Source organism: Cryptotermes secundus, unplaced genomic scaffold (assembly GCF_002891405.2).
Source record: "Cryptotermes secundus unplaced genomic scaffold, Csec_1.0 scaffold1184, whole genome shotgun sequence".
Classification (NCBI taxonomy): Eukaryota; Metazoa; Arthropoda; class Insecta; order Blattodea; family Kalotermitidae; genus Cryptotermes; species Cryptotermes secundus.
The window spans coordinates 511,420-535,130 of NW_019734331.1; the positions used below are offsets into that span (position 1 = coordinate 511,420).

At 36.6% G+C, this 23,711-nt stretch overlaps 1 protein-coding gene across 5 annotated transcripts; it reads right to left on the reverse strand.

Annotated features, from left to right (window-relative positions):
• Positions 1-5,059: 5,059 nt before the first annotated feature.
• On the reverse strand, positions 5,060-23,711 carry LOC111868695 (protein farnesyltransferase subunit beta). Of its 5 annotated transcripts, none has more exons than XM_023859585.2 (10): positions 23,652-23,711; positions 21,135-21,158; positions 15,254-15,480; positions 14,690-14,772; positions 12,413-12,589; positions 11,799-11,965; positions 10,531-10,773; positions 9,232-9,367; positions 6,865-7,038; positions 5,060-5,361 (listed from the first exon to the last, which is right to left on the reverse strand). In XM_023859585.2, exons 3-10 carry the CDS (start codon positions 15,477-15,479, stop codon positions 5,281-5,283), a joined length of 1,287 nt encoding a protein of 428 aa, XP_023715353.1. In that variant the 5' UTR covers position 15,480; positions 21,135-21,158; positions 23,652-23,711; the 3' UTR covers positions 5,060-5,280. The 5 variants fall into 5 exon arrangements, with proteins under 5 accessions (XP_023715353.1, XP_023715351.1, XP_023715352.1 ...); XM_023859583.2 differs by having other exon boundaries at positions 21,104-21,158; positions 23,652-23,705; XM_023859584.2 differs by lacking the exon at positions 21,135-21,158 and having other exon boundaries at positions 23,652-23,709.

Consider the following 23,711-nt stretch of genomic DNA (forward strand, 5'->3'; position numbering starts at 1 on the left):
AGATTCCGAAACGCAGTGTTGTCTAGTATTTTAGAACACTGGACGATGGAGAAAGTCCAAAACATCACAAATTCTGACATTTGGTTTTTAGTTGACATTCATGGAGAATGGAAAATTTGTAGTGCAATAGCACCTTGGTATATTATTTCATGTTGTATATTAAAAAAAGGCTACATAAAATAATTTTATGTAACTTTGTTATTAAGTCAAAAGTACCGAAATAGAGCATGAATACCAATACAATGCATTTGTTGTCCAGTAACATAGTTATTTGGGCCGCGCCATAGCTCAAGCGGTTAGTCGCTGGCTTCCCACCACGGCTGCCCGGGTTCGATCCCAGGTCTGGTCAAGTGGGATTTGTGGTGGACTAAGTGGCGCTGGGGCAGGTTTTCTCAGAGTACTTCGGTTTCCCCTGCCAATCTTCATTCCACCAATTGCTCCACAATCACCCTCACCTGTCATCTGGGGCTTGTACAATAGGCCAGAAGTGGCCGCAGTACAAGGGACTTAGTCCCAACCCACTAGCAATAAAAAAACATAGTTATTTGGACTTCATTTGGAGACTATTCTCAGCTAAAAAAGTAACCTATTAAGTCTGAATGAATGGATGTATCACAACCATCATAAAGATCTTTCTTGTATAATATAATCCTTTTGTCTGGTTATGTTTAGTTTTGACCACTTGGCTTTTATTTCATGATTTGAAAAGTAGTGTTTCAAGTTTTGCTGTATATTTTGGATAAGCTGTGTTCCATCAAGCACAAACATTATTTTGAACATAATGTAAAGATTGGTATTTTGGACTTAAATGTAACAACATTTTAATTTTGTGGCAAGTACTGACTTTGTTTGTTTGTTTTTTGTTTGTTTGAATGTGCTATTTCTGTAGGATTGCTTATGAAGTCAGAAAATTATTAACAATAGATTGGTGTAACTAAGATCTAAGAGGTGACGGCTTGCGAAAATGTAGTTTTAAGGCCAAAATTAGAAACGATGCCTGCCTACTAGTCAGAAGATTACAAGTAGATAGACACAACAGTAGATGTAATTTTTGTTCAGTATTTTATATGTCTCCACCATTACCATCTGGGAAGAAGATATTTTAAATATGTCAGTACTAAAGGGCAGGCAACCACATTTTAACTCAGATGTAATGGTAAAAGTATTGAAAGAGTGCATCACTGGGCTGTGTTGGTCATGTGCTTGCGCCATTGCAATAATGCAACACAATCAGTAGAGATTGAAACTGAATGGCATTGAAGGGGTGGGTAAAAGGCAAAAGTTGTCCCTGTGCTTAACAAATTAAGCACTACACCATGAAGGCATATGGGGGAGTGCATGTATAGATCCACATTTTCTTAACCTCGGCACTAGTTGGAGGTGAGTGGTCAGCTTCATGCCCCTGCCGCTTTACCCCTGGGTAAAGTCCCCCCGGTTAGGAGACTAGGCCCCAGAGTTGGTCTGGACAATGTGGAGAAGAGAAAATTCTTCACCCTACCAGGACTTAACTCCTACCCCTCGGTCATCCAACCCATAACCAGTTGCTATACCGATTCCACTATCCCGGATGCTATAGAAGGGGCAAGTAGTTACTTTAAAAATGCTTAAATTTCCTGATGTGTTGTGACAATTGCATTTGCCACATTCAATATTTATGACTTCTTTATATTCCATAACTCAAAATGTATTAGTTTAGTTATGTGGCAGCAACTGTAGAGGCATAGTCCCACAACTAAAAACAGATTCTCACTTTCTTCATTTCACTATGCTACAAACCAGAAGTTCATGAGTTTGATTCCCAGTGATGTCATTTGGTTTTTAAATTGGCGTAATTATTCCAGTCGCGATATGGCCCAGGGGGTAAAGGACTGTCCTCACGTTAGGCTGACAAACTTACCGCCATCTGTGAGCCAATTGTCTAGAAAAATGAAGGAACCTCAATGTCTTATAACCTTATGGGTCTCTGTGGCCTACAGGGGTAGCGTTTTTTTTCTCCCCCCCCCCTTCATTTTCTTTTGCGCATCTTTTCTTCTTTCATCTAGGGCTATTCTGAACGCAGTCATAGCACCTGGACAGTGGAAAATAATATTCTTCTAGTCCTTTTAAACCAAGCATGCAAAGTCAGGTTTGATTCCTGCATGAGATAATTAAATTTATAAGTTGGTGAGGGGGGACAAATCATAACCATCTTGTTAAGTTTTGGTGTACTATGACAAATGTAGCACACATGTTGGAGTCAGAAGTTGAGCTGGAATATAAACTTGTTCAGTCCTGTACAAAATTATTAATTTTATGTTAAGCTATTTTATTCAGATTTGGTCACTGGTATATGACACTACTAATTTAGTCATGCTCCACATATAATATGAATATTTTGTATTGCCAGAAAGTCAGTATTGTTTGGCACCCTATATATAATTGATTTACCACTTCAGCAGATATAAGAGCACCTTCTATTTGTGTTAGTGATTAAATAATACATATCTCCAAGCAATTTGTATAGTTTATTTCAAAGAATTGCAGCTTCTTTTATGCAAAGCAAACCAGAAGTCATATAAGTGTTGAACTTACGAAATTAGCTGTGTGCAGATATTTGGTAAGTTCATATATGAATATATCACATTTTAATTACCATACAAAGATACTGAATATATCATCTTTTAATTGTGATTCAATTTTGGTTAATTTAGGATGGATAGTGTATAAACCTTATAGTAAGAAATGTGTTTAAATTTATATGAAAGTGTACATAATGTAGAATATATATATATAATTTAAAATCACAGTTCTTAAAGACTGCATATTGCAGCAGAGAAGAGCACTGTGTTTCCATACTTGAAAAAAAAAAAGATTAAAGAGACATGCAAAATAAAATATACTTACAAGGATCTCACTGTTGTTTTAATAAGTCTTTATTTTTGGTGTGAACCATCTTCACAAATGTATGAGTCAAACCTCCATGTTATTGCCTTAACTCTTAATGGTTCTGTCTGTAGTTATTGTTTGGCAGGTTATGAAGGCATTTAGTTCATTAAGGCGTAAGGGCTATATGGCCATTGAAACTGTAAAATCCCAATAGAAAATAGAAAAAATTACCTTTCATTATATCACCTGTATTCAACCATCCATGTTACAAACTCTGTTTCCTTGTTTTTTCTATTCCACAAAATGGTGAGAACCCTTGAAGAATGTAGGTGACCTCAACATAATGAGACAACACTACCTCCAGATATTTCAGCCTTATGAGTCTTCTGTTGTGATGTGATGCCTTGTAGTTTCATAAATGTGTAGCAGGGGATCCTCCTGCCTCCATCTTCATGGTAGGAGAAGAACCCTGAAGGTGGAGGCAACAGAGTCCTCCAAAACATTGTGTCACATACTAGGTCATAATCTTGATGTCACTGGGAATCTCAGATCACACAGTTTAACATTCTCATACTCGGATCCTTTTCTAGAATATGTTTTGTGTTTTACCAAAAGCATTTATAGAGAAGTTCATAATTAAAGAGGTTTTTGTACTAAAATATATATTTCATGCGTTTTTGTAGCTGGTTGGTCATCAGGTGGTAAAGTTTTATAAATATATATGTAAGATTGTATCGTTTTTGTGTTTTCTGGCAAGTTGTGAGATAAATTATCACACAGACTTGCATTAAAAAACTTGTTTTTAATTTGTTATTACTAAGTGTTTTGACCATAAATGGTCATTATCAGGTGATAATCGTGATGTACACGAATCAGCCAAATATGTATAGGCTGTAAATACAGAAAGTTATAATGTGGTAATGTATGAAATTGACAATAAACTGTAAGTGGAGAAAGGCTGTTATTTTATACTTTTGTATTTGTAAAATTAATTTGGATGTGGCCTGATTTCATAGTTATTAAATCTTCATTGTTATACACTTGTTTATTTTTGCATTCTGTATTTACAGCCTATATATATTTGGCTAATTAGGTGTGTCAGCTAATGATGACCTTCATTATTGTCACATATTGTGAGTAATAAGAGGTAAAAAGTTTTTAAATATAAGTTTAAGTGACAGTTATCTTATGACCTGTAGATAGTTAACTAACTTTGGGGCACAGGATCTTCCTTGAAATTTGGTAGTCACTCAGCTCATAAAGAAATTCTCTTTTATGGAACCTGGAAGTTCATTACCACATTTATCAAAGTCAACAGTTGGTCCCTGTCTTAAACTCACCCTGTTTACTCAAGATCCAGTTTCATGGCCTCATGTATGTAACAGTATTTCCCAATCGAAGTTCTCTGTGAGTTTTCATTTCCCTGATGCATGTAAGGTGCCCCACTCAACTCATTCCCTGTAGTATTATTACCGGAACAATACTTGGTGAAAAATATGAATTATGAAGTTCTTTATTTTGTAATGATCTATATCAGCATATTGTCATAAAACTCTTAATCCATCGTCTTCCTTTAGAGTGAGGAGAAAAGTTTCACAGCCATATAAAAGAAGAGGTAAGATTATTGTTTTCGATAGGAAGTTGGGTAGACCCCAGAGCCAGTCTGGACGATGTGGAGAAGAGATAATTCTTGACCCTATCAGGGCTCAAACTCTGACCCCTCAGCCATCCAACCTGTAGCTAGTTGCTATCCCGGCCCCTATTATTATATTGTTCATTAGTATATTTGCTAACTTTTACATTCTGCTGCTAGTTTAAGGTAAATGGCCAAAATTTATGAAAAGGAATGTCTGAGCAGAGAGAATTCTTCAAATGGCATGTGGTCAAAAGGTCATGACAACTCAAAGCAGAGTAAATATTCCTGGGGCAGCCAAGAAACTTATCCACCCCAAATTGGATTGCCAATACATAAAATTTAACAAAGATCATTCAAACTGGAGAAAGCTATGCTAATATCTAGATGAGTGGACCACTGACAAAAATATGCATGCCTGAGGAAAGTAGTTCATGTTGAACATGATGAATGGAGTGATTCCTCATGAAGTTCATGAATGAGATGGACACACTCTGTATTCTCATAACATCTCTGTCACCGTCCATCAATTGTTGATGAAGAGGGAAGGACTAAAGGTAATACATACTTGTGCAGGGCAAATAACACAATTTATTCACATGCCTCTGTACATTCAGAATACATAAAATATGGTACTGTTAACTGTTTTGGTTTGGTATGTCATACTAAAGGCCAGGTGCTTTAACCTTAAGCATTAATAGTAATCGGAATTAATAACTGAATGATTATCCACATAATGCTTAATGTTTCAGCTGTGCTGTATTATTAACATGTTTCCAGCATCAGGACTCCCTGGTGGTCAGAAGGTCTGTCAGCTTCTTGTAGCGCCTATTGAACACTTCAGAGACATCTTTTGGATCGTGCTGAATACAAAGGAAAGAAAGGTCTTTTTATCTCATCAGAAGTAAAACCTTAGCACAGTATGTAAGATTTTAGGTTTTCACGGCTGTGACTATGAAGAAAGTAGTCTTCTGGGATGTGGCACCGTGTAGATGTGGTATTAACCGACGTTTGGGAGGAACATATCACCTCCATCTTCAGGGTAGAAGGAAAATAAGAAATCCGCAAGCGAAGAGAGCATGAGAACTGCTGCAAGCAAAACCCTCTGCTTGCACCGGTTCTCACTCTCTCTTCGCTTGCGGATTTCTTATTTTCCTTCTGCCCTGAAGATGGAGGCGATACGTTCCTCCGAAATGTCGGTTAATACCACATCTACACGGTACCACATCCCAGAAGACTACTTTCTTCATAGCACAGTAGTTAAGCAGTTCAGTAGTTAACAACAATGTATCACATTCAAGCAATAACCAACTACAGAAATGAGAATGTTGACCCTTTTTATATGACAAACAGAAAATGTCTTTTGAAATAAGATGACCAGATATAGAAAAATCTGTTTCATCACTCCCATGTCATTAGTTACGATACACAACCCAAGCGAGTTTTTGAATTACAGAGATACCACTACCCGTACATTCATGTAAAAACATACATATTTCAGTCTCAGATGCAGGTTTTCATGCTGGGAAGCCCATAAACTCATTTCATTATTGTAAAGGAATGAAACCTGGCTGCAATAAAAATTGTTTCCCAACACAAGCAAACTGTAACACCAGGCATCATTAACAAAATTAAATCTTTGTGTGAAAGAATAGCATAAGATATTCAGTCATTATAAAGTAAAACTGATGATGTAAATTGAGGTTTTCATGGCTGTAGCTGTGGCTTAGAACACAATGCCACTTTTCCTTTTGACCTGGGAAGGGTTGTTCTTTCTCACCATTCCACTTCCCACATGATGAAAACTGAGCATGGCCCTTACATGGGCCATTTCCTACCCGCCCTTCCTGTTGGCCCAGGTCAGGCTCTTCCATGTACCCTCTGAGTCTCAATAACCACCATTCTCATAATTTGCCTCAACCTACACACTTCATACCCGAAGATGGAACAGCATGTTCTTCTGAAATGTCTGTTTCCACCTAGAAACCTATTGGATGTCACAACCTAGAATACCATGGTCTGAATTGACAGATGACATAATCTGGTAACCTTAACTCTGATAAAATTGTGCATCACTCTGTACGTAAATCTGCATTTACACAAAACAATTTTATTTTGAAGTTTATAAATCTCTTTAGTAAATGTACCTACCTGAAGTAGGAATAACATTGAGTAGTTGTGAGTTATGGTGCTGTGTCCTTGCTAGGTGGACACCACCATTGCAGAAGAACATACTGATGTGTCTTCAATGTATGCCGGCAGAATGTTCCACCTATACTGAACTACACAGTGACATAACCCTGACAACCATAAAATGAATTCCCACTGCCATAGAAACCTAAAATCATGTTTAACACTAAACTGACCTGCAGGATATGAACACCTCTCAAAGTAAGGATCACAAACTCTCTCACACCATCACCTGTTACATCCAGGTAGAGTATGGAATGGATGGGATTGGCAAAACTACGCTGACTCACAAGGAGCCACGCTCCTGACTTATCTGGAGAACATTCTTGGTATTTGTAAATCAACACTTCCTGTACACATAAAACAGTATTATGATAGCAAAATACTATTCAAGCATGATGTAATATAGCAAATTCTGGGAATAACTCAATACACACTTTCCTTGAGGTGCTTCCTTCTCAAGAGAGAGGCCAACCAAAATTATAAATTAATACTTATATAATAATCTGATTTTTGACTGAAAGATTTCAATTTGCAGAATGTAAAATAACAGCATGGTGGCTGTGAGAAGATCCTCTTTAGTTATCAGTTTGATGTTGATAGCCCACAAACATACACACAGTATGAATGAAATGTTTTGTCAACATTTAGAAACAGCTTCACTGTGAAATTTGAGGTTACATCTGACAAACTTAACACAGAGTGTGTAAGTGGATTCTAAAGGGTTCTGATAGTGTGTAATACTCAGAATTACTGGGTTTTTGGATTTTGCCCATTGTCTGGTATTCTAGAAACTAGAAAAAACGTTTCAGTAGCTGGATCTTTTTATGTTCTCAGGTGAGGGGGAGAGACCTACTCTGTTGGGTCCCTTACAAAGAGCTGACATCAATCGCTGGACAACCCGTCAGATTCACTACAACTATTTAATTACCTGAGACCAGGCTAATTCAGAGGAAGATAACAGGAAAATATGCAATAACAATTTCTAATTTCTAGAACACCGGATGATGGACAGAGTCCAAAAACCAAATCATTCTGAGTATAAAACGTGAACTTCTTCAGAAAAATAAAATAATAATAAAAGTAACAGATCTGTAGGGCTAGGAGTCTATATAATAGAACAATGTGCTTTATGAGGTCTCAGATCATCTTCATTCTGAGGATGTTGGCTTTATTTGTGACTAAATTTTAGATCAGAATATTACATTGGGTTATCATGATAAAATATTAGGCTCAGATTTCTGTGGCTTTCCTCAGTTCCTCCTTTATGTAAATGCTGGAATAGTGCCATAAAATAGACCATATCACTTCATACATTTTTCAGTTCATCATTCACAATTATCCTATCATTTGACACAACATATGAAGGGGGGAAAGACACTGTTAAATAACCAAGAATCAGGGATGTCAGTGCTCTCTGCATGGAAGTGATTGGTAAATTATAGATGAAAAATTTAGTAAACTGCTCATAAACATCTCTGCTTAATTTGAGGCACAGGATTACCTTAATTACATGACTGGTATACTGGCACAGTTCTGATAAATTCATAATATGAACTGGAGTCAGCATTGCAATGCATATCAGATTTTCTAAATCTTATTCACTGGATACTGCCCATAACATACATGCAATGGTAGTTTTTCTTTATTGCTAGTGGGGTGGGACTAAGTCCCTTGTACTGTGGCCACTTCTGGCCTATTGTACCAGCCCCAGATGATACGTGAGGGTGATTGTGGAGCAATTGGTGGAATGAAGATTGGCAGTGGAAACCGAAATACTCGGAGAAAACCTGCCCCAGCGCCATTTTGTCCACCACAAATCCCACTTGACCAGACCACCACGGGCCACCACGGTGGGAAGCCAGTGACTAACCTCTTGAGCTATGGCGTGGCCTTGTAATGGTAGTTACTAAGCGATCAGAGTTTCTGTGTAAAGTGAGGCATTTAGATTTCTACAAAATTCTCACATAGCCTATAAGCAAGTAACTTCAAAGTGAGCTTTAGCACCCCTACCACTTGTAATGATCATTTGGGACTTTACATAGATATATCTCAGTACATATGGTAGAATTTAAAATGGAATAGGTGTCATAAATTCTACTCAGAACTTGTTTTAATATCATCCTTATTATCAAAGTATCCGTCAATAATGCATCAATTTAAAAGACATTAGGAATATGTTTCACACTAAAAATGTATTTCAGTACTTCTTGATGTTAAAATCATTAAATGTCAATAGGACATTAAAAGCATATTCTATACATTAAAAGTGATTTTCCAATTTTCTAAAATGTCTTTAGTCATATATTTCGACATGTTTAGGCCACGTGGGCCATCATCAGGTAGTTGTCCTTTTGGGGAGACCACTGCACTGTATACTTGTTCGCTGTGCTTCCATGCATGTCAATATTTAGTTTCTATCTCATGATCAGAATGCCATCGTTGCACTCTATTGTGGCTGTCGTAGTTTTTGTGTGTTGTATGTATCACTAGTGTGGTCTACCTGTGTTTTAATATCATCTGACAATCAAATTCAGTCTCACCTGACCATAAGTTCCCAGCACAACCTCATTCCTGCCATCCATGTCCACATCTGCAGTAGCAGAACAAAGAACTGCATCATAATGCTCACTATCTGGCAAGATGAAAGGCTCATGCAAACCTTGCTGCAACACATTCCTGCCAAACAAAACCAAGCAGTATGTAGGATCTGAAGTTATAACAGCAGTTGTTATGAAGAGTTCTTTCTTCTGGGATATAACACCTTGTAAGTTCATTGGATGTCATTCAATGTTTTTAAGGAACGTGTGATCTTCATCTTCAGGACTGAAGAGTATGCCAAGCACAAAACCAGCATGAACTAGGTAGCAAGCAGCATTTGTGCTGGTTTCTTGAAAGCAGAGCTCTGCATGTTGCCTGCTTTATGGTGGTTTCTTGCTTGGCCTGCTTTTTGATCTTAACAACATAGGTGACATTCGTCTGAAATGTCTTCAAACAGTCTACATGTTGTTATATCCGAGAAGATAGAACCCTTCAAAACAAAACACTTTCTTTTCAGATCAGCAAGAAGCATGCATTTTTTTTTAAAGATAAATGGATGTCAAGGAAGTAAAAAGTATAATCTGCAAAACAAAATTTTGTCTGTCATTGCTTTTACATATGGCTTTTGTTAAAACCTTATGTTGGACTTCTCTTTATCAGTGAAAGGGTTAACTATGTTAACTTTACTCCACAGCCATAGATGTCAAAATTTTCTGTTTTAGTCTTAACCAAAAGGTGATTTCTTAAAGTTTACACATTCCATAATCACCTGTATACATATGAAACCAACAAATGAAATACCATGACATATGTATGTATAACTTTACTCCACAGCCATAGATGTCAAAATTTTCTGTTTTAGTCTTAACCAAAAGGTGATTTCTTAAAGTTTACACATTCCATAATCACCTGTATACATATGAAACCAACAAATGAAATACCATGACATATGTATGTATAACTTTACTCCACAGCCATAGATGTCAAAATTTTCTGTTTTAGTCTTAACCAAAAGGTGATTTCTTAAAGTTTACACATTCCATAATCACCTGTATACATATGAAACCAACAAATGAAATACCATGACATATGTATGTATGTATGTATGTCAGTAATCTAACTGATGATATGTGGAGCCTCAAAACAATATTTTCATGCATTTCAGTCAGTACTATCATGAGAGATAACCACGAGTCATTACAATAAGAAGTAACGTAACTGTTTGTAACAATGTGCTGAATTTTTATTTGATCAGCTTTTGAGGTGAAAGAAATAAATGTAAATTCTAACACAGAACTTACATGTAGACAACAGATGCTTGCAAGGTATTGGTGACTAACAGATGCACGGACATTTCTTCTCTTTCTTGTTGTGGCACATCAAGAAAACTTGGTGGTTTTAAATTAGACTTTTCAGTGAAGAGCCGAACAGTAGATATAGGACCTTCAAAACGAGCTGACCAACATGAAACTACTACTTTTTTGGTCACATCTACAACTGCCAACTTAACATATCCACATTCACAGCCAAATGCTGATATGCGACTAGAGAGAAAAAGGAAAGTAGGTCCATTAATTAAAAGTATACGCTTTTCATATTAAAATGGAAATTCATTACAGGTGCCTATTTGGTTTTGATTTTGATATACAGTCATGTCTTCATTATTTTGAGTAACAGGACATAGAAGTCAGATCATATAGGCAACAGAACTGCAGTTAGGACACTGTATAGAGTTGAGAATTACCATATTACTACAACAAACATCAGTGAAAATGTTTGTTTTCCAGTAACTTAAATTTTGATGCTTCTGTTTATATTCAATCTCATTTTGTAAATTATCCTATAATAGAAAATTCATGTTATTTACATTTGACTTACACCAGAATTTCAATAAATTCAGGTTTAGGACTGGAACATGTTCTTTGTATGAAGCACAGTGTAAAATACCTTATGGTGTAGTCATGTTTCTTGGCAGTGATCAGGGAACACACTAGTAACAGAGCACCAATTAATTCTATATAAAATTATCAACCATTCATCTACCATCAAATATATTAGCAAATATAAAATTTTACAGTCTTTTAAAATGATGGCATAGTTTACCACTTTTGATTTGTATTAGAATTCAGTCCAATATGAAACCATCTAACACAACATGCAAATGTAATCAACAAATTATTGAATCCATCATTTATTGATTAAATAAATTAGCCTGTCATATTAGATGCTTTCTCAGTGAACGGAATATATGAAAAATACAATGGTAACAATGAAATCTTTAAAATTATATATTGGAATTAGTTAATAATTTAAACTTATTTAGATAACTGAACAAATAAATTTATAGTTATTCAGTTGGTCAAAAAATTCTACACCTTACATGGAACCAAAAGGTTCATTACCATATTCATGAGAGCCTACCAATGAACCTTATTATACAGACAGAACTCTTAATAAATGTAACTGACTTTCACACATTTTAGATACCCATATTAAAATGGAACTGGAGACACTGGTATGTCTTTTTCAGAATGAACCCATACTTTCTAAAGCAGTATTCACTCCATACCGTGCTCCAGCCATGCAGTGATGAATGTCCATCCATAAGATGATGCTGGGAGGTTCAACTAGCTCGGGGAAATGTTCAGCAACATCCACTTCACTATAGCAGTGGTTTTCTCGGTCTTCTCGGAACATGTGAATTTTCTCGTCACTCCCAGACAACAGCCATGCCACCTAATATTTTATACATATAGCTGAGTTTGTAGGGAAAACAAGAAATACATACAGATGGATAGATGCTTTATCATGTAACTAAAACTTGATTTTAAGTTTAATGAAATTTCTTGAATTTTACCACACAAAACCAACAAATGAATGAAATGCAGTCACATTCATGTAAGTCAAAACACCGAACTACTTTCCACATTGTTCAAAGAGAATGCCAACAGATGGTGAAATCAATAAAACGTGTGAGTTTCAGTTAATTACATAGAAAAAAATCTTTTCTATCTGACAGCACAGCTCACTACTGTGCCAATTCTGTCAGTTCCAGGATTAAAAAAATGCTTTTATTCAAATAATATATGTATGCTTGAAACTAATGACTACAAAATTGGCATGGCAAAGTAAATCCTATTGAGTGTATGGGATATCACTGTATTTTATCAAGTTTTTCATTACCTCTTTACTGGATTCATCTTCTGCACTTGTATACATTTCAGTATGGTACAGCTGGTATGGAATAAAATCTAACTCGATCATCAGACAGTTCTGAGCAACACTGTCCAGATTAATCTCGGAACTGGGTTCCCACTCGGAGTATATGTTCAGGTATGTCTCTGTGTTATGTTCACTTGACTGAAGTTGAGAAAAGGAGCAATTATAAGCACAATTTCCCAGCAGCTTTAGGCACCAGGTCTTACAGGCATTAAGTTATTTGCATTCTGACTCCAAAGAACTCACCTCATTTCACTGATAATATTTTTTCCCATCTCGCCTGTTTTATACAACATAACACCAAGTGCTTAAGTGATGGTAAGGACTTTCTGAGACCTCATGATTTGTTGGTACTTTGAACTTAATATTCCTACAACTTTTTGCTTTTATGCTGTTTGTGTAACTCTCTCACAACTATAACGGGACTACTAAGGGGCGTGAAGCTGACCACTCATCTCCAACTAGTGTGTAGGTCAAGAAAATGTGGATCAATACTTCCACTCCCCCATATGCCTTCATGGCATAATGTTTAATTAGTTAAGCAAAGGGACAACTTTACCTTTTATAACAGGATCACTAACTCAATCACTCCTTGGATCATAGTCCTCCTTGAGAAGCTGTCTCTAAGCTACTGAGTTCTCCACCTGTTATGCAACTTACATGTTTGCAAAATATGAGGGTCTTGTGGTGGTGGCTATAAAGAGTACTGTTTTCTGGGATATGACACTGCATAATCTGGTAGAACTTACTGATGTTTTGGGCTGGGCCATAGCTCAAGCGGTTAGTGGCTGGCTCCCCACCGCGGCGGCCCGGGTTCGATCCCGGGTCTAGTCAAGTGGGATTTGTGGTGGACAAAGTGGCGCTGGGGCAGGTTTTCTCCGAGTACTTCGGTTTCCCTCGCCAATCTTCATTCCACCAAATTCTTCATCATCATACTCACCCGGAGCAGGTACAATAGGCCAATCAGTGGCCGCCATGCCGAGTGGACCCAGTTGGACTCCACCCCCCACCCCCCCACTAAGCGAAATACTAATGTTTTAGTAGAATGTACTGCTTCCATCTTCATAGCGAGCTCAGCAAGCATAGTAAGCAGAATGAGTTACAGATATAGGCTGGGAATGGGAAATTGATGTTAGAACCCTTCGAACAGAGGGCAGGAAGAGACTGTGATTTAAGTATTTCAACCTATAGACACTGTTAATTTTGTTGATTTAAATTTTCCATGAACGTCAGTACTACTGACCACTTGATGATTCCAGCGACTCAAATATGTAAAAGAGTGTAAAGAGAGATGTATTAATGAACTGTGGTCATCAGATGGGAAATCTGAATGAAAACAAGCAATGCTAAAGACAGCCAGAATTAGACAACAAAAGTACTGAACACATACAGTTGGTGCAGTTCATTTTTGTTTAGATTTCTGATGCCTCACATATCATCAAAATGAGTACATAAGTGGATATTTAAGTGCACATTAATTCACCTACTGTTTTTCATTTCATTGTTGGCACTAAAATTAGCCAACAAGTGGCGGTCGCTCATGCGGTATAGTTCACTTGTGGACTAAAATCACAGAGTTTGTTTGCTTGTTATTCAATTTAGAAACAAAGACGTTCACAAACGAAATTATTCACAGGCTGGACTAGTAGGCAACTTTCAGTTTTAATGTCAGGATATTTTAAGGACCATAAACAATGAACCTCTGTTCAAAATAAGCCTAATAGTTCTGTGTTCTAATGTATGTGATACAAGTTCAATAATCTGGAATTTTTTTTTTCATTTCTTTGTAACCGTTTATATTGCAAACAAAAAGCATCTTGGACACTGACTGCACCTGAGCACATCTTGAGAAGCCGCCACCAGTTGCACAGCTACTCAAGAATTTCCCCAAATTTTATGGAACCAAAAAGTTCTTCACCGTGTTCACAGGAACCCTCCACTGGTCCCTATCCTAAGCCAGATCAATCCAGTCCATACCACTTCCATCCTGTATCTTTAAGATACATCTTAGTATTGTCCTCCCACATACACCTAGGTCTTCCTAGTGGTTTCTTTCCTTCTGGCTTTCCAACCAAAAAACGATATGCATTCCTCGTCGACCCCATGCATGCTATATGCCCTGCCCATCTCATCCTCCTTGGCTTGATCGTTCTAATTATACTAGGCAAAGAGTACAACTTATGAAGCTCCTAATTATGCAGTTTTGTTCCTACACTTAGCAATGTTAATACATAAACACACCTTTATAATTGTGATTCCTATGACAAAGTCATCACTTGACTGAGACCTAGTAAATGCATCAATTGATATAATTTCTGTTCCATCTGTAAGGAAAAAAAAATCTTATGTACATGCATGCACTGGAAGGCAGTTCAGAGATGTGGATGGGAAATTTTTATGGAAAATATCAGAAAACATTTCAGGAACTGTTTCTTTTATTCAAAAGAATCACTCAAGATAGAAAGTTAAAGATACATTTTTTCAACCCATACATAGCAGAATCATTAAAAAAAAGTCTTACATTGTTTAGTATGGCACCTTTGGTTCTTTTGTTGCCTGATACATTATTTCATTTTTGTTAATAATTAATGTATTGCACCAAAATAGGGATTGCACATTCAAATTATCATCATCTCCAGAATTTCTGACTGGTTTCTTAACCACACAGAAATGATTTCCAAAAATTTTCCCATAAAAATGTTTCCGGAGAATGAAGTGCCTTTAATTTCTTTTGTATTAATAATAGAATCATTCATGTCTCAGGAATTTAAATAAATGAATAACCATCAGTAAGAATTTACTTACTTGGAATGTAAGTGAATAACACTTCTTTCACTGTTGGGTTCAAGAATCCATCAGAATCCCCGGAATATTCAAATGAGAAAACTTTACGGCGAAGAGACGCAGCAAGAATCTTGTTTCCGCCTTTTGACATACAAAGTTTGGTCAGAGAATAAACATTCCCTTGAGAAGGCAACACAAAATAATGTGCATCTATTATATTCTCCATCACTCCTTTCGATATGGCCATTCTGCAAATAGTGACCACAACCAAACAATTCTTCAGTATAAACACTCATCTGAAATTCTCCATTGTAATGTGTACAAGAGATATACATATAAGATAAACCACACTGATAGATCTGAAACCTTGTGCACTCATAACAGAGAACATTTCTGTCCAGGCCATAACATTGAAACTGACATGAGTGAATACTGACCACAGATGATTCTATTTGGAGCTGACAATGATAGTACTTATATATGAAAATGTCTTCATTAGAAAGGTAATTCCACTCCATACTTTTTCTAAAGCATGTGACATTCTGTGGGAGCTTATATTAAACTCTTCAGTGTCCACTCCTCTACATTTAGGACCTCAATTTGTGCTCCATTTCTCCTTTCTTAATATCACAAGACCCTGTCACTCAGCTGCAATTTATTTCTGCATTTGACACTAAACTACACCTAATTCAAATGACCTGAGAATATGACATGTAGGTGTGTGACAATACAGTGAAAAATTAGCACTTTTCAGGGATAAAATGACACTGAGGCTCCATACAGTCATATGCTTTTTAAACTTTATGGAACTTGGTTTTCTGTGGTGTCATCACAATGCATTGTACAGGCAGATGTCTCCTTCCCAAGAAGATTAAAATTATCTTGCATCAGTAGCCACAATAATGCCAATACTCTCTTATGAAAAAACACAAGGTATGTACAGTACATGTGAACATATCTTGATTATAATATGACATTTACAGTGAAATCTATTTATAGTTATCACAGTTATTTTGGATTGTTGGCCTAGTACTATTACAGTGTTTGAATCAAGGTTGCTGTGGACAGTGAAAGACTTTTGTACAAAATGTCAGGTGAGAAATCTCAAGAGAAGAGGAAAAATAAGATTTGTATGTGAAATGAATTTAACTGACTCTCAGAATCCAAAAGCTTAGGTCACAACCATGATGAACATTCCTCATGTGCCATAACAAAAGGAAATTACTATCAGCCGCTCTGGGAATATTCTGTGCCAGGATGCACAACTGCTCAATTCTATTCTGGTTACCATTGTTTTTAAACTCTCTCTTCTAGAGGTGTAACATGTTGTAAGACATGTATGTTTCAAGCAAAGAACAAAAATAAATATGACACCATGTTTACATATACAGCCTAACAGAAGTGAATATTACTCTTCAAAATGTTTACTGTATTAACTACATGCTACATCCAAAACAGTTTTAAAGCAATGACTGTACAGAGTAACTCTAATCCCCTTCTTTACGTATCATACACAAATAAGCCAAGAAGTGATTGTGAATATGCTCCTGATGTTCATAACAATACTTTTAAATTATCTGAAACACTGTAAATATACTCAAGAACCAGCAAAGCAATACTGCTGGGAAAATACTAAGATGCCCAAATTTTTAACACTGAATCATGAGGCAAAGACAAAGTCCTGCAGATCATTCTGTGAAGAAAATATGTCCAGTTTATGAATTTTTAAAGCTATTTATGCTCTAAATTCCATTCATTCATTGGAACCTTTTGCAAAGAGTACCAACAGTCTATCAATCTTGACTGTCCTAAGTGTGCCAAATTTAAGAACAACAATGTTAGGGCCATTTGGAGTTTGTAGCAGACAGTACTGTTCTGGGACAGGTTTGTGTGGGCCTCTTCCCTGCTGCTCATTTCATCACCTCTAATAACTAACTTCATTGAGGTGAGCCCTTCTTGAGAAGCTGCCTGTCATGCAGCTACTCAGGAACTTCCCACCATTTTATGGAACCCAAAGGTTCATTACTGTGTTCACAAGAACCCTCTATTGGTCATTATCCTTAGCCAGATCAATCCATTCCATACCACCCCATCCTATGTAAGATCCATTTTATTATTATCTGCCCACTTACGCCTTGGTCTTCATAGTGATCTTTGTCCTTCTGGCCTTCCCACCAATATGCTATATGCATTCTGCTTCTTCAAATTCATGCTACATTCCATGCCCATCTCAGTCTTAACTTGATCATTCTAATTATATTTGGCAAAGAGTACAAGTTATAAAGCTCTTCATTATGCAGTTTTCCTCAACCCCCTCTCACTTCATCCCTCTTTCATCCATATACACCCCAGCACCTTGTTCTCAGAACACCCACAATATAATGTTCCTCCTTTAATGTCAGAGACAAAGTTCATGCCCATACTAGACCAAAGGAAAAATTATATGTATGTATACTCTGTTACGTTTTTAGACAGCAGACACTAAGATAAAAGGTTCAGACTTAAAGGTAGCAAGCATTACCCGGATTTGGTCTCCTCTTCCCCTGAATCAAATTTTGATTTCTTACTGTCATTCCAAAATATCTGAACTGTGCCATATTTTCAAAGGTTCTATTAGCTGTCATTATATTATAATTTTGTCCTACATTTTGGTGATGAGACAGCAACACACATTTAGTTTTCTTTGCCTTTACTTTCAGACCAACCTCATTACGAGCGCCAATTAAAGTTTTTTTTTTCTTTATAGTATCTATGTTATCTCCCAGTAGATTCACATCATCAGCAGAGACCAGAAGCTGGACCTTCTTAATGACATATTCTAAAGCAAAGTTGAAAAACAGTGGCAATAAAGCATCTCCTTGTTTTAGCCCATTTTGGATAGGAAAATTATTAGATAAACATTTACCTACAGGGACTTTACCATATGTTTCATTTAAACTTCACCATCTCTAATATTAACACAAAATAACTTTATACAGACAGATGCAGTTCTATTAAATAACAAATCAGAATGAAAATATTCAAACAATCTCTACTTCAGACTGTAATTGTTTATGCTACTAAACTTTACTTCCATGTTAGCTGTGATGGGTATGACTCTCGAAGTTGTATGATTTGTTAAATATCTGAGGCTACCATAGTTTAAAGTACTCAGATATTCAATACTGAAATCCACACAGTGGTTACTACATACTTGTATCACAAAGAAAACAGATCACACACTTTAAAGCAGGTAACAGTGACATGAATTATTGTAATTTAAGGCCTTCGCAGAACATTTTTTGGAACATGTTAAAATGCTAGACTATCCACATATGAAAAATACCACTGATATCTTCAGATTTATATATGTTTTATATAGTTAGTACCTTCATGTCAGAGTTATACTCACAAGTTTTACTTATTTTTCAGAGTATGGTCTACTTTTTCACTATGTTGAGCACATATTTTAATGACACTTCTAGAGACAAGTTTGAATGTGTGCTTAAATGGCCTATCAGGAATGTATCTTACATTACAGATTTTTAGGCATGAATTGTTAAATTTAAACCAAATCAAATAATGTGTTGAACATGGTTTACTGAGCTTCACAAAGTAAACTTATATCACATACATCCTTCTGATAGGAAGGACTATTTCTAGAAAATTGATGTTTGCCTTTACTAAGTAAGATCTAAAAGTTTGTGATCATGGTATATTAACAAAATTATTTACTTTTCGGACAAGAGTTTTAAATAAAAAACAGGATGAGGGATAATGTCCAAAAAGACAATAACTATATTTTCCTTTACTGTTCAGAAACTGCATTTTAGACTCATTCACACAGTAACTAGATAAAGAACTATGGTTTCTAGATGGAGATTATTTATACCACACTGATACTTGGAAACACGCCAAGATTGCCTTCTTCCCAGTCCTCAAAAAGTTGTAATTCATATACTCATTCTAACAGCCAATTATATATATACAATTTGTACCAAGTGCAGTCAAATTGTTTATTCTTTTCCTCAGTGAGTTCAATAAATTCTGGAACAAGACCTTGAAACTGGCCATAAATCTACAATTCTGCATGACATATACCCCTGCTATTATAAACCAATACTATTAAAGACAAGTTTACTTCTCTGGCCATCAACCTGTTATTTCATTTCGTTTTATGCTCTTCACTGTTTTCCAGGCTGCTAAACGTACAACCCAGATCATGGAACTGGAGGCCAGGTTTTTAAGATTGGTAACCATTGTCTTTGAGTGAGTACATTTCTTATTCACTGCAAACGTAACACCCCCCCCCCCAAAAAAAGAAAACAAAAACTTCAAAATTTCATCCATAGGTACTTGAAACTGGGTTAACCAGTGAGAGTCTGAAAAGACAAGTGTATACTTTGTAACCTGTAAGTATTGTGATTCACTGTTTATTTTATAACTTCACAATTTCGCTTTTGTAAGGAAGCCTCAACTTCTCCTATTACATATAAATGTAAACTCCAACACGAACAAAATATTCGTTACAATTCCATTTTTTAAAAATGAGTTTCTAACATCCCATAGGCTTTATTCTGTTAACATAATAATGCCTAATGTCTGACTTTGCAGAAACTCTGTGACTGCAATGATATAGCATTACAGTTATCTTCATGAAGGTTGTCTCTGAGGTATGTGCAGTCGCTGGAAGTACTGCAATGCATTCAGCGCTGCTTCTAGCCCAATATTATATACAGGATGTATTAGTGCAAGCTCATTGTTTCGATTTCCCACAATATTTGCTTTTCCGTGTACAAAATGCTGTGCCACTGACAGGCCACTTAGTGTGTAACATGTGTGATAGATGTCCCGTGGCTTTGTTGGTTTGTCAACAAGGCCCCCTGATGAATTTTGACAACAGATCAAGACGTATTCTTGCAGAGCTTCCTGGTGGAATAACCATCGTTCCATGCTTACTGCATTTCCATCTTCCTGCATTAGTATTCTATGTAGCAAAGGAAATGCTCCACCCTGCCAAAAGGAGTAGCAACCATCCACAAGCTTGTTTGTACGGCCCTGAAAGCCACCTTCAAATCGCATTTGGCGGTTCACAATCCACCGCAGAAAAGACTTCATGTCACAAAGTTGCTCCTTTCCTAACAGTGAAAGAGCAGCAAGACCACAGAATGCATAACCACCATGAGCCTCCATACCTGGTGAACCAGAGAAACCTCCTTCATATGTCTGACAACTGATAATCCAGCTAGCTGAGTTATCAAACAGGGCGTCTGTGTAAATATTGACAAGCCTGGCAACAGCTAATGCACAGTATACCCCTCTAATATCCACTTCTCCACCAGGATGCATCATAAACGCTCCATCAGGAGAACGAACAGACCAGAGAAACTTTTGCAGCTGTTCCCTGTCAATGATGCTGTATGCTTCCTCTGTTCCCAATGTGCAAAGGGCATTCACTGCAGCATAGGTAGGAGCTAAGTGTGGGAATTGGCCTGGACCTCCAGCAAATCCTCCCTCTGGACACTGACACTTTCCAAGGAACTGAACTATCTTAGAGATATCTTCTGTTGCTAAAGTTTCATCCAATAGTTCCAAGGAATGCAATATCCAGTAACAAAGCCATGGGCGACTAGCATCTAGACACTGATAAGCATTGGGCAAATAAGTAAGGGACTTCTTGAGAAAAGTTGCATGATGAAGCCTTAACAGTGTAGGTGCATCTAGATCAATTTCTACTATTTTTGAAAACAAATCAAAAAGCTGTTCTACTGATTCCTCCACCTTCATCTGTTCTTCAGATGTTGGTGTCGGACAGTTTTCATCCTTAAATCTTTCTTTCTTTATAGCTTCAAAAGATCTAACATTTGCTGCCATGCTGAAGGAACGGCTTACTCGAATTGCTTGAAATGTGTTATTCTGGTACCTTGATCCTTGTAATTCAGTACACCTAAAACAAGCACACAAAAGCATAAAGATCCCTTACATGATATAGAAAAACAAATGTTCACTACATTTACTTCCGGTAGCAGACTGATTTCACAGAAAACATTGCAGTGGTTCCTGTTACTTTATTTTGATGTATTTTTATCAGGTCCCAAAGCATGTTTCTGGCTTAAAAAGTATGTATTCACATGGGAGAAGGATAAACTTCAACAGACTTTGACCCATTACAGCCACTGTTTCGCCCCATCTCTGTCTACACTTTTACCACTTTCCATAATCCCTCAAACAAAGTAGCTGCAGGACTTAAAAGAGCTCCACACTGTTTGCTGGAAATGGTGGAGATGTAAGACATATCTCATTATTATCAAAAGTATTCAGTCTAGGATTTTCATATTTGGTTCCACTTCAGGAACAAGAGTACCTACTACTCAGCTGACCACAATAAGCAATCACATTGACCAATATCACAGGTATGGAGAAATGGCAGTGGTTGACTATAATGGCAGGAAACAATACTCTGGTCTATTGTAGCTATGGTAAATAAGTTTTGAAATCTTATGTTCATTATATATTATTGGTATGTTCATTTTAAAGAATATTAATACAACAGAAAAATGTTTTCACTGTAATCCTGCTGAAACTAGCACTTTGTAAGCAGCTAAATATTGGTGTAATATTTATTTTTAATTTCCAGTACTGTCATTCCAGAAAGGAGAATATTTCCCAAAGCATAAGCTCAACTGTTACTGGTAATATTGTATTTTAGCATCATGTTGTGTGTAGAATATTTTATTTAGTTTCAGTCTCACAAAAATATGTATAATTCTATTTTTTGCCATCACCAGGTATTACTTACACAGTCACACTCAACTTTCTCTGCTATTCCTACGCAATTGGCCAATGTTTAAGTCTACAATAAGGCACTATGCTACAAGCCATAAGATTGCGGATTCGAGTCCCAAAGAGGTCACTGGATTTTTTGATTGACCAAATCCTTCAGCTGTGCTGCAGCCCTGGCATCAACTCAGCCTCTAACAGAAATGAATACTAGGAATCTTCCTGGGGTAAAGGGAGGCCAGCACATAACGCTGACATCCTCACGCCATCTGTGAGCCAACTGTCCAGAAAGTGTGGGTACCCCGACGTCTCACAACCCTACGGGCCCCCACAGCCCATTACAAAGACCTTTGCCTTTTTTCTTTTCCATAAACATGACCTTCACCCAACTGTAAATGCTGACCGACCAATGGAGGGGGAACAGCAAAGACAGTTGAGCGCGACTGTGTAAGTACTACCTGACAATGGCCAAAACATCTTCTAATGTAGAAACTCAATAAAATACCGAACTGTTATTATTCTCGTGAGCTGTTTATATAAACACGCTGTGCAATGAGAGCTGGTGTGGGAAGAAGTTAAAACTAGGCATCTTGCTGCCCCCCCCCCCTTAAAAACACGAGTGAAAACCATGCTCTGTGCATTAGCCAAAGATGATAAAAAGAATAAATAATATTTATGACTTGCTAATGTAAACACCGACACATAAATTCGCACGTTGTTACTGTATAGTTTATAAGTACAAAGCCACCAGGTCTAAGCATGCTGACAATGATTCCTTCAATTTAAAATACACACACAATACAGTCTGAATCCAATTACATGAAACTATAATATTTTGCTTAATTATACTTAAGACATGGTATGTGACATGACATTTATGAGTGTAATGTCTGAGTAATGAAATGAAACTATTCAGACTGATGCTAAAAAGGTTTCTTCTTTCCAATTCGTTTTATTCCTTGGATGAACATTTTAACTGTAAAGCAAACTAAACACCTGGGTTATACTCCCCACTAAGTATACTTTTTTATGATACTTATAATCTGCTCATATATATTCATCACATTTTAGTGCTATCAGTACATTAGTTTTAACATTTTAAACATACAGCTGTCATACGATGTACAAAAGTTGTTCCGTGTCCTGGGTATTAAATGATAATACACAGTATTATTATCATTACAATGTCATAGATTACAATAATGAATAATAATTGATGTAAATTCCCAATAAATAATCTGCTTTAGATATTAGACTCATGTTTGAGATACTGTATTGTGAGATGAATTACTGATGTATTTATATTCGTATCTTGGTAATGTGATGCGACTTGTCTGGTTTCGTCTGTGACTAATTCCACATCTACTGGTCATTATTGTACCACTAAGGATCAACCGAATGTTTAAATAAATTGAATGAATTAATGTCGCATTATCGCTGATGCAGCTAGTCAACTCCTTTATATTTACATTTAACTTTCGTTTCGATGATCTTCTGTCGACAACATGCTCAGACATTCAATAGTCAAAACTGAATTTTACTGACATGTATGTATATCATCTAAGCGTGACCTTTGATTTTCTAATTGCAAAACATCATTCGCAAACCAAAGTTCGTACAATTAGAATTTTTTTTTTCATAACAAGTTCAAGGATCGTACCTTTCACGTAATTATATTTACGTACAACTGGCGACCACAACACGCTACGCCATATTAAAA